At 38.3% G+C, this 12943-nt stretch overlaps 1 protein-coding gene across 5 annotated transcripts in view; it reads left to right on the plus strand.

Annotated features, from left to right (window-relative positions):
* Positions 1-12943, plus strand: part of ATP13A4 (ATPase 13A4) — a 121911-nt gene continuing 108968 nt past the window's right edge. For 3 of the 5 annotated variants that reach the window (XM_020882595.2, XM_020882597.2, XM_070466222.1), the window contains exon 1: positions 2-429. In XM_020882595.2, coding sequence (XP_020738254.2) covers positions 7-429 — 423 coding nt within the window. In that variant the 5' untranslated portion in view covers positions 2-6. Of the gene's footprint in view, positions 430-12943 lie in introns of all 5 variants that reach the window. The other 2 variants (XM_070466223.1, XM_020882599.2) reach the window with 1 other exon arrangement.

The raw sequence follows: 12943 nt of genomic DNA on the forward strand, positions 1-12943 counted from the left end.
AGTCAGATGTCTTGGGCTGGCAGGCACCGCGCAGGCAATGAGTTCTTTCCCTCTAAGTTGGGTACAGAAAGACCAGCATGGAAGCAGCCTCCTCTGGGACAGTGGCTTAGAGAGAATACAGTTAGCCAGGAGCCGGCAGAGATTCCTCCAAGCAGAGGGTGGCTCGTGGGAGGAGTTCAGTTTGCTAAGTACGGTCATTTGCTGAGAGAAGGTGTGTGCTCCAGAGCGAGTTTTAACCTGGAGGAGTGTTACCGCGTTAACTCTTTCAGTCAGCTGGAGAGGGAGAGCGGCGGTGGCTGGGCGTGTTCAAACTCAACCTGGACGCATCCGTTCCGGAAGGTCAGGGAGGAGTGGAATCGCTTTTCCATGGGGGACCACTTTGAGAAGGGCCAGCACGCTTTGCTCAATGAAGGAGAAGAAAATGAGATGGTAAGATTCCAGCCACATTCCGCCTCTTTCCATTTCCACTGCCCAGCCTCCAACACTCACTCACTCTCACACACACACACACGCACACACACACTCACACACACACACACTGTCACACGCTGACACGTTTATACACACTCATACACACAAACACATGCTCATACACACACTTCTCTGCGATTTGATTCTGGTACTATGTGAGAAAAGACAAGGTACAAGAAACCTTCCTTTCCCATAAATGGAACCTCTGACACCAGAAATCTGGTAGGCTTAAAAATATTGTATTCATTTTATCAAGAACATTTTGAAGTAGAATTGAAAGGGAGAGAAGTACAATGCCACTTTATGATTTGTTTTGAGTCTCATCAGTATAGCCAGTTCTGGTCAAAACCTACTGATTTCAGCAAATCCCTGATGTTGGGAGCAGTGTATTTCCTGATAGGAGGAACTAGCACATCTTCAGTGAGGTAAGAGGGCAGTGGGGTCCTGACCTCCTTCTCTGCTCTCTGCTCTGTTCACAAAGATGTCTGGGCAGAAAACACATAAAAATATTAACAATTATCAGCCTACGTCCGTTTCTCTCTCTCTCTCTCTTTTTTTCGCTTCTCTTTACTTCTAGAATTTTACTTGTTGTTCCCTTCATACAGATTGGTTACAGAAAATTTTCTGGAGTTCACAGTCTCTTTTATTTTAGGTATGTTCCCATCTGAGAAACTATAGGAAAATCAAAGATGATTCTTATGCTCTTGCTGAAATTAAAGCTGTATTTCTCAATTACAATCTAATCAAGAGAGAGTTAGAAATGTGTACTTCTGTTAATAAGGCCGTTCTGCTAATTGTGTAAGCATAGTCTTTTATGCCAGTAATGGTGTAATTAAAATGTTAAAATGTGAAGTTCTCATTCTACAGTAGCATTTTTATTTTCCTGGAGTAAATATATAAGTAACAAACCCAAAAGATATTTACTTAAAATTGTTTTCTTGGTTAATTGCTTTAGCCCTGACTATTAAATTCTTTGTTCCTAAACTGGTCTTTCAAGTCTAATCTGCTTACCTGTTCCTATAGCAACAACATTTTTTGAAACTTCAGAAGTAGATCCCTTCTACTGTCAAAGCTGAAACATTTGTAAGGGAATCAAAGTCTCCCAAGTTTATGTGGCTTTCTTAACTTCTCTCCTTACTTCTTTTGGATTTGACTACCAAATAACAATTGCCTTTAGGCCCTACACAAATGTCACCAGAATGACCTTCTGATCCATGTTTTTGATCCATCCCTTTTTCTGATCCATCCCTTTCCCTCCAAAGTGTTTTCTCTATGTTAAGAAACTTAAGAAAATTCTCTATTTTTTTTATTTCTCTATATTAAGTTGAAAATCTGATCCTCATCTTAAATATTATTCACAAGAAGGCAAAGTCTACTTCCCTCTAAGCGTTTTTTATTCTCCCTCAAATCCTCAGCTGGAAATACAGCTACTCTTTTCCTGTGCCCTCATTTCTTCTCTTCCACAGTTTGTCATTCCAGAGTCATGAAGACAGGACATGTCCTACTTGCTGGCAGGACATTTCTAGTTCCAGGGAAACTACTCTCCCTTTTGTAGCCTACATATTCTACCGAAGCAATGTTGTCAATAGGTCACCTTCACAATGGCATCACTCAGTCAACACATTTGGGTGTCAGCTTAGTTTTGCATGCAACTGAAAGTCCAGTTAGGAGAGGGCCTTTGACGCGGAAAGCACACAGTGTTTTCTGGAGAGGAGTCATCTGGCCGCCAGTCTCGGAGGAGGTGCAGCAATTAGTATGCACTCTTGAGCTCTCTAGTCTGCTCTGCCTGGAGAAACCTGGCCACCTGCCTATTACTGTGTCTGACACTGTCCACTTTAAACACACCACCCCGCTCCCTTCACCCAGAGCAGCAAGCATCAAAAATTAGGAAGACATCTTAATATATGCCACATATTTTTAGAGTGATTTTTTAGTTTACAAAATAGTTTTTTGCCCTCTAACTAACTTAGTTTTCACTACACCCTGTGATGCCTTCTTCAGCTGTTGCAGGGGATATAGCACTCCTTTTCTTTTTTAAGTTGTACTGCAAGGCATGTGGGGTCTTAGTACTCTGACCAGGGATCAAATCTGCTCTCCCTACAGTGGAAACAGAGTATTGGCTGGACCGATACTGTAGCCAGGAAAGTCCTGGATATGGTACTCCTAACAGGAGAACGCACTTCCTCCCTTAACTGAACAAAGTCTAGAAGCAGCTGATCTGCTTAGATTCCCCAGGATCTGTTTTTATATATGGTTTGTGTTTCCTGAGTCAGTCTGTCCCCTTCGGCCTCAATCTTAGTTCCTTTCAGCAAGTCAACATTGTCTAGAAATGTGTCACACCAAGTATTTATAGTTTCTGGCTTTCTAATTACTGCAAGTTCCAAGGGAAAATAACATTCTAGGGTTTAGCCTTCATGTCAAATAAAGAAGAACGGAATATTTCCAGGCCTAATGATGCCTGGGACTATCTTCTACTCTAGAACTAATAAAATAAAAACTAAAGAGAGACTCTAGGTGACCTAAAATTAATATCCTTAAGTGTAAATTGAGACAGGAGCCCATGGAAGAAAGCACTTGTTAGGAAGATAAGGCAGGAAAACGGGAAAAGTGAACTTCAGAGATGTACCCAAATGACTGCCTCTGAGAGGCCTCAAAAAGGATACCATCTCCCAGATAGCACCCGAGTGAGACCAGAGATCAGGCTTTCACTAGCCTTGGGCTAGCCACTTGCTTGCTCTAGCCTCAGTTTTTGTGCCTGTAAAATGGGTGTAGTCCTTTTCTTACTTGTCTCACAGGGTTCTTATGTGGAAGTGTTTGAAGAAATATAAAATTCTGGAGAATCATAAGCTGGTATCTATGCAAAGATAAAAGTCAGGGCTTCAGCAGTTAACCAGTTGAATGAATACTGCCACCTCCCTCCCTACCGAATGAGGTCGTCTCTTTTCATTAAATAACGACAAGTGAGGAATATATACTTTTATTCACAAGTTATAGAAACCATTTATAAATGGAGAGGTGCTGAGTTTCTTTATTAATAATCAGCTTTGTAGTGTTTACTTCAGAAAATACCCACCAGTCTTAGGACTCAATTTCCGTATTTGTAAAGGGAGAACATCAGATGGCCTGGGACCTCAAATTCAGATGTTACATATTTATATTTCGAAAGGTCTTCGAAACACTGAGTGTTCATTTCCTTATACTGTGACTGTACAAAGATATGATTTAATTGATTCAAAGTTTACTCACTATTATATTTAGTTACACTCTAGTGAAATCAGACTCCTTCATGAGGAAGTGCTTTATTCCAGTGAGACTTTTAAATAAATATTTTTGTTTGTTTATTTACTTATTTGGCTGTGCTAGGTAGGTCTTAGTTGTGGCATGTAGGATCTTCCATCTTCACTGTAGCATGTGAACTCTTTAGCCCTGATATGTGGGACCTAGTTCCCTGACCAGGAATCAAACCTGGGCCCCTTGGATTGGGAACTCAAAGTCTTAGCCACTGGATCACCAAGGAAGTCTGACACTTGTTTTAAAAATTGTGTTCCCTAATTTTTTTCTTTCCTGGATTTTAGCAATTAAGAAAGAAAAAAAAGCCTTAAATTTTTTTTCTGATTATAAAGGTAACATACGTTTATTGTAAAATATGTTGCAATGACATATAAAAGTGTAAAGAATGAAGTAAATGTGATTCATGAACTCTCCAACCAGACATGATCAATATTACTATATTGGTGACTCTCCTTCCAGACTTATTAAAAATGCATATACAAAGCTTATCACTTGCTAGCATTTCACTATATTTTATTTATTTTTATTTTTATTTTTTTCCCAATTATTTTTATTAGTTGGAGGCTAATTACTTTACAATATTGCAGTGGTTTTTGCCATACATTGACATGAATCAGCCATGGATTTACATGTGTTCCCCATCCTGAACCCCCCCCCCCCCCCCTGCTGCCCACCTCCCTCCCCATTGCATTTCACTACATTTTAATGTTATCTATATTCTTGCAATTATTTTTCTCTGTAGTATCTGTATCATGGAAATACCACATAATGGTATGCTACTGTGCATCTCTTCTCAACTCTGCACTCAGTGATGCCACATTAGTAGCTTGAAATGAATAATGTTGGGAGTGTTTATACCATAGAAATCAGTAGGTGCTGCAGAGAACTTCTGTCTGCCCCACCTGAAGGCTGGTTGTTAAATATATACCCTTACACGACAGCGCATATTATTTCTTCAAGACTTTTCTCCTTCCTCCATACATTCCTGAATAAAATAAGAATACTGAGATTCCCCTGGTGGTCCAGTAGCTAAGACTCCACACATCTAAGGCAGGGGCAGGGGTTTAATTCCTGGTCAGGAAACTAGATCCCACATGCCACAATGAATATTGAAGATCTTGCATGACACAACTAAGACCCGGCCCAGCCAAATAAATAAACATTTTTTAAAAATAAAATAAGTAAGAATATTGTATTTGGATATCATCCATTTATTTGCACTATTATCATGCTGAATCAAAAGACAATCACAATCTACTCTTAAAAGAATATACACACATTATCATAAATACATTTTTTTAAACAAAAAATGGAGTCATTCCACTTATACTCTTTTTTAAAGCTGGCTTTTTCATTACACTTAAAATGTATTAGGAACATATTTTCCTTTTGATATTTATAGCTTCACATAACGATTTTATTGTTTAAATTATGTTTGGATGGACCACACTAAACCAAGTATATCTTTCATGTTGCACTCTTAGGTCATTTCTAAATATCTTTTGGTTGTGATGGACAATTTTATGCATGTATTTTTATATATTCATCAGAGCATTTGCTCAGGGAAAAGTCCTAGAAAAAGGCATTGCTGCTTTAAAGGGGATGTGTATTGTAAATTGTGATTGACACATGATTTTAATACAAAACTGCCCTCCCTAACATTGTGATTGTACCAATTTATAGTCTGACTAGCAGTTTTTTTTTTGAGAATGCTTACTTTTTCTACCATACTTGCCAATGTTGAGCACTGTCAGTCTTAAACTTTGTCTCATCTGGAATGTGAAAGTGATACTTTGTGGCCGTATTATATTTTCATTTCCTTGATTTGAAAGTTGTCACACATCTATACGTTTGTCAGCATTTATTTTTACTAGATTATCTTACTGTTATCACTGATGTTATATCAACCAGTAGACTGGGTAACTAAAATTTTCCAGTAGACTGATAGACTGGGTAACCCAGTAGACTGGGTAACTTCCCAGTGAATATGGAAAAGCAAGAGCAACTCTTTCTGAACTTCCAAGTCACTGGGAACAGCAAGAAGCTAGTGTCACAGGCACATGATATGGAAGCAGGGTGGTGTGTGGTCTTTGCCACATTGGAAGGCCTGTTGCGCCTTCAGCTTGAGTCAGGGGCATCTGTCCTCAGCAATTATTGGGCTCACTTTGATAGTTGATGTTGGCCCTTTCTTCCCTAACACCAGGGAGCAAAAGCACCTCCCCCACCTCAACAGCCACTTATTTATTATGCTCATTGAGCACCTCCAAGTTGGTTGCCAATGTTAACTAGCAAACCCACCGATCTCATAGTGGAGGAATTGTATTTAGACTGAGACATTTTGTTAGCTGAAATGTTAAGGAAGCTGGGACACTGGCCAAGTCTAGTGTCTTTATTCTTGATTCATTGCTGTAGAACTCCCATGAAGTCAACTCATCTTTGATTGAAACTCTTGAAGAGTAAGATTTAATGGCTTCTTGAGAATAGGGGACCTGCTTGGTTCACCTTTCTATGGCCTCCTTCTCCCCTTTCCCTAGGCCCCAGAATATAGTACAGTGCTTGGCACAAACACTCAGGGCATAGCTGATGGCACAATGCCAACTCCCTTAACCTGCAATTTTGTATTCTGAGAAGAACAGGGAGGCAGTGGGGCACAGTGGGTGAGACGGTTTGAATAAAAAGAAACCTAGGAAATTTATGTTGTTTATTGGGGATTGTCAGTCATCTTGTGAATTTATCAATTGACTGATCTCTCCATCAATCATAAACAAAGCTTATTCTTCAGAGTTAATTAGCCATACTACACTATTTTCCTATGAGATACCTTATTCTACTCTTTTATCCGTTCACGTATAAATTCAACAAATATTTACCAAACCCTTCCTCTGTGCCAAGCATCCTCTGTGTTAACCAAAGAGGATTTCAAGTGAATAGCAAACAGTTTCTGTTTTCAAGGAGTTCAAAGACGAATGGGCAGAACCGAGTATGTAATTCGTGGGACCCAGTGCAAAATAAAAATGAGGTACCTCTGGCTTAACAATTATTATGAACTTCAGGATGACTCTAGCAGAGCATCCTTCCAAGAGCAGGGCCTTGTGTGACTGCACAAGTCACATGCTCGTGAAGCTGGTCCTACAATTGGGTCAAGTAGGGGTGAAATGTAATGAAATTATGTTGAAATAGGTATTGTTGGGAGACTTATGCATACAGAGCCGGGGGAGCACAAAGAAGGAGCAACTCAGTCAAAGAGCAATCCAAGGGGAAAAGAGGGCATTCATTTTCTCTGGAGGGATAGATTAAGGCCAGATTGTGAAGGACTTTATGAGACATCCTAATGAATGCATATTTTGTCTTTTCCACAGATTCCCAAACACTGGTCTGTGAAAAAAGTATACTAGAATCAAGTTGGAGAGTGCATAAAAAAATAGATCCATAGGTCCCCATTCCAGACCTACTAAATTAGAATCTTGGATGAGCAAGCTGGACTTACTGTGATATCAGCCTGATGGGCACAATGGGGAAGCCACTGGAAAATTTGAAACAGGCAATTCATATGGTAGGATTTTCCTTTCCAAAGGATGTTACATCAGGGGTGAGGAAGTTTGGTTGGAGGAGGAAAGTCAAGGAAGGAGTGTTTGAAACAGTCCAGGTAAGAGATTCAGGGTGGAACTACAGCTTGTTGAAGAGGATGCTGAGTGGAGAATGGATTTAAGAGATATTTAGGAATTAGAATTAAAAAGACTTCATGATCCACAGATCATGGGATAAGAGAGAAGGGGTGAACAGGGAGAAGTTATTAAGGAGTACTTTAAAGCTCCTACTTTTCCAAAGGGAGAAAGATGGTGCTGTCAGTTAATCCCACAGGGAAAAATAGGAACAGGTTGGGAGTGAGGATGGCAATAGCTGTAGCAAATACTTATATGGTATTTGATCTGGACTGGGAAGTTTACAAGGTAATGACTTCTTTAACCCTCTCAACACCCTCGGAGGAATGAGCATCTCTCTTCTACAAATGAAGAAACAGGCACAGAGAAATTAAATGACATGTCTAGGTTCATCTGGCTCAGGAACTAGTAGGCAATAGCCTGGGCTCCTGCTTTAAACATGTGGCTTACTGCCTCTGGTTTTGTTTTATTTTGGGCATACTACTTTAGTTGTTAATGGTTGCAAAACAGCAGGGCACAATTTAAAGAAACACCACATTAGGAATCTGGAGACCAGCACCGTGGTATTGGCTCAGTCATTTATTAAAGTAGATCATGGTCACCTCTCTTTGATGTCACTTCATTTACAAGATGGAGATAATAATACCTTACTGATTTGAGCCAGGGACCAAAGCGGATGGTTTCTTGGGGTCCTTTCCAACACACATAAAAATATGGTTTAAAAAGTTTTAAAACAGGTGGATAAAATCTCTGTGAAGTGTCTGAAGAAATTTAAGTGATATTCTTGAGTTTTTAAAAGTACTGTGAATTGTTTTTAATCATGAAATGAAGGACATATCTGGAGACATTACAGTAAATGGGAACTGGAAATTTATGGCGGTTGCTTTATGAATTACTCATGAATAAAGGAATCAAGAGTAAAACTATCAATAAATAATTAACCAAGGCTGAACTCTACAGCTTCCTCAGGCCCACAGAAGACTCAGAGTGCAGAGACTTGGCCTTCCAAAGAGTCGGTGATTTGGTGTTACGTCCAGAGGAAATTCACCCCTAGGAGCCAGTTTCAATACTTGGTGGCTATTTCAAAGCTTTATGAAGACTAGACAGAGTGAGACCACATATATAAATGGGCGACAGGTATTTCTAGATAGATGCCCATCATGTAAACCTTGGTGAATTGCCTGAAAATCACGGCTGGGTAGAATTGGACGGCCTGTCAGAACATCACCTCCTCAAATCCGTCCTCAGCCTGAGGCTTTTCTTATGGGCAATGAGCACAGTTATGCCCTAGATATCCCTTCAGATAAAGAGCAGAAGGAGGCCCAAATGTGCTGTGTGCTTTCCAGAGAAATGTTATGTCCCTCAGGCCAGGACACTTCATGATTTTAGTGGTTGTGCACACAGGGCTCTGGCTGAGACTATAATCACCTTAGTGTTTCAATAATTTACTAGCTTCTTGGGGGGGAACCATGACTGCAGGATTTTGAATTTCTGGATTTTTGAAACTTTGAGTCTCAAGATCAGGCTTGATCACCAAGCATGATAGGGATCTTTTAGCTTAGATACCGAATTACCCTATGCAGGTCTTTCCCTTAGTCACTTCTAAGAGACAGTTTTTTACTTTCCATTTTCTCTGATCACCTTAACATGGTCTTCTTGCTCTTTCCAGAATATTTTATATACTTTCTTTGCCAGGAAGGTGTCTTCACCCTAATATCTGGTCTTCAGAGTCCTGCCCATCCATCAGAACTCATCCCAAATCTGACTTCCTTCTTTAAGCCATCTGGGAGTCCCTGGGTCACAGTTGGTCCCTTCCTTGTCTGGAATGTGTTTTAACTCTTACTATAGCAGTTTTCACTGGGTTTTGTAATAGAGTATTTTATTATATTTTGTAATAATGTGTTTATCTTTCTTCTCCAACAGATGGTGAGTTAGTATGGGCAGGTACTGCATCTTATTTCATGTCTACATCTTGCGCAGAACACCAACGTTACTTAATATGTTTCTGATAAGATGAACTGAAGACTGTGCAAATATTACAAGTTTTTTTCTTCTTTCCTAACTGAATTAAGTTGTTACACCGAATTTTACAAAAGCAAGTACTGAGAATATATAATCTGTCCAAATCTGGAAGCTAAGAAGCAGTAAAAACAGATCTTGAAACTTGGCAGGTTGATTCCAAAACTCCTACTCTAACTTCAATAGTTTCCTGGATGCCATTACTGTTACCACCCCCACCAATACCACAGTCTCTGTTCCCGCTGTCCCTAACCATGACTATCAATGCTACCACCACAACCACTACAACTAGTAAATAAGCCCAAGGTTGTGCATATTAGTTTAGCTGCCATTTCACACTTAGGGTTCATTTTGAACTTGTGAGAAACAAAACCTCCAGGTCTCTTTTATAAAAGTCCTACCTTTCTGATCTTTTGGGCATAGAAGTGAACAGAGGCACAGGCTCTGGAATCAGGCCACCCAGATTCCCCTGTAGTTTTCAGCCATCCGTGCCTGCCAGCATCACAGAAGTGGTGATGCTCTTATCCCTCCACCAGTGTGGCCTCCTTGGCTTTTCACTACTTGGCTTGTTGCTAGGTTTCTAGTAGGGGCACAGAGGGTGATCCTAGCCAGTCCTTTTGTGTTTGGGCTTCAGGGAATGATGCTTTGTCAATATTCTTGTTCGTCCTTTCCATGGCAGCCACTTCTGTCTATCGTTGGGCTTAGGTGGGATTTTCTTGCTCCTCCCTTACAGTTGCTTGAGTGTGATTTTGTAGACCCATGCTTGGTAAGTGATAGAGGATCTACCCAGCATCAATGCATTTTTGCTTATGTCAGAGAGGATTTCCTACTTACAAGTAAGTGACCTTTGTCCATTTGGTCCTGCTTGCTTTAATCTCAGACTTCGCATGGGGTTTTCTAACAACTCTAGTATTACATATCTCCAGGTACTAAGACAATGGAAAAAATAAAATTATTTCTCAATAATATCAGAAATTTTCACTTTTCTCAATAAAATAGAAGAGCAAAAAGACTCATATTTTCTCATTGGCTCTGATTGGATCATCTCCCTTTTTCAAACTTACTAGTGTGGATAGGAGAATATCATGGTTTTAATCACATTCCCAGCCCAGGAGTCAGGGTCAGAGGCAGTTCTACATGAAGCACATCAGCAGAAGGTGGTAGGAGGAGGTTTGACAGATGAAAATTGGAGTATTGGATGCTATTACCTGGAGTAAAATAAATGGGAATTGGGAGGTCTAGACAAAAAAGTACAAATGGACAAATAGAATTTCCTTCTAGCCAATAAATAATAGTGTAGCTGAACTGAACAAATAAAGTTTAAAGTGGTTAGATCCCCTGTGATTTTTTTGCCTGAGTAAATGTAAAATATAGAGCTTTTCTGAAGGTATTTTACATATCTAAGAAGAGGAGGAAAAGGACTTTAAAAATATATGTTTGTTTTTCCAATTTTATTTTTATATTTAAAAGTTATTTAAATTGAAGAATAATTGATATGCAATATTGTATTAGTCTCAGGTGTACAGCCAAGTAATTATGTTCTCTCTCTGTATATGTATCTTTTCCCCAATTCTTTTCTTTATAGGCTGTTATATTGCATATAGTTTCCTGTACTATACAGTAAATCCTTTTTATCTATTTTATATATGGCCATGTGTATCTGTTAATCCTGTACTCCTAATTTATCCTCCCTTTCACATTTGGTAAGGATAAATTTGTTCTCTATATCAGTGATTTTGTTTCTATTTTGTAAATAAGTTCATCTGTATTATTTTTTTAGATTCCATGTATAAGTGATATCATATAATATTTGTCTTTGAATTACTTCAGGTAGTATGACAATCTTTAGCTCCATCCTTATTGCTCTTTTTCTGATTTCTAAAGTTTGTTTAAACATATTTACCTATTTACAAAACAGAAACAGATTCACAGACTTAGAGAATGAATTTATGGTTACCAGGGGGAAAGGTAGAGAGGAAGGATAGAGTGGAAGTTTGGGATTGACATGCACACACTAGTATATTTAAAATAAATAACCAACAAGGACCTGCTGCATAGACCAGGGAGCTCTGCTCAATATTCTCTAATAACCTAAATGGAAAAAAAATTGAAAAAGAAAAGGTATATATATATATATATATGTGTGTGTGTGTGTGTGTGTGTGTGCATAACTGAATCACTTTGCTGTACACCTGGAACTGACAACATTGTTAGTTAACTATGCCCCACTATAAAATGAAAATTAAAAATAAAATAATTTTCATTATCAAAAAGTTCATTCAATTGTATTCAATAATTAAAATGTGCACAATATAAAAATAAAAGAAGAATCACAATGATGCCATCACCCAAGGCAGATACCACTAGTATTTTATTTTATGCATTTATATTTCAGACTTTTTTTGTTTGTGCTTCACCTTTTTTCAGTTAAATTTGAAACCATACTGCATAATTATGTTGTTTCTCTTCACTTAATATTATTACATGTATTTCTTCCATGTTATTCAAAATAGTTAAGCATTATTTTAATGACTATATAATATTATTTAATGATTACCTTATTCTTATATACATAGGTTACTTTCTACTGCTACTACTAATAATATTGTAGCAAATATCTCTGCATATAAATCTTCTCTGTGTTCTGTATGTTAGAGGAATATTTTTAAAGACAAGTCTTTCCTAGTTCCTAAAATTATATTTTTTTGGGTGTATCTGCACATTTGTAAGGCCAGATTGGCTAACCCCTCTTAATAGTAGAGATTTAGACTCAAGTGGAGCTGCAGGAAGGGATATGATTTTGACTCTCAGAAATGTCATTTTTGCCATTCTTCACCCAGGAAGGTATAAAGAGGAAATGTGTAATAGAAAGTTGTGATGTTTCTATTTATCCAAAGGCTTTTCAGGCGAAAGACATCATGTGCATATGAAGGGTCAGTTCTGACCACAAGGAGTCCCATGTTGCAAGGGTAAACAGGGCTGGAGCAACAGGCTAGGGAACCTTCATAGTTCATTTCAGAAAAGTTTTCTTGTAGCTTTCCCCTACTCTTTCTACCCTAGGAGGAATAAATAAAAGCTAGAATCCTTAATATCTTGGTAACAAATTCCAATCCCTTTGCCACAGCTATAGTATCTGTTCTTTAATAAATGCCTGATTATAGGGCTTTCAAACCATTGGGAGAAAAAACCAATTATCTTCCTTCTGAAATTATACAAAGATCACAGAGCAGGGAAAAAAAATTATTTGAGTTAACATCATTGAAATAATTGCCTACAAAGGATCCGTATATAAATTAATTGGCAAGTTGAAATAAAAGAATATGCAAATAAAATACTTTTTCATTATCCCAAGGAGGATATACTTTTCTGTTTAATTTCTCATAGCTTATTAATCAACTATTCACTGCTGTATGTTCAATGCTTAGAAAAACACCTGGTACATAATAACTAAACAATGTATATTTTTGAAAGACATAAATGAATGAATGATGGATGAATGT

The sequence above is a fragment of the Odocoileus virginianus genome, chromosome 4 (genome assembly GCF_023699985.2).
Source record: "Odocoileus virginianus isolate 20LAN1187 ecotype Illinois chromosome 4, Ovbor_1.2, whole genome shotgun sequence".
NCBI lineage: Eukaryota > Metazoa > Chordata > Mammalia > Artiodactyla > Cervidae > Odocoileus > Odocoileus virginianus.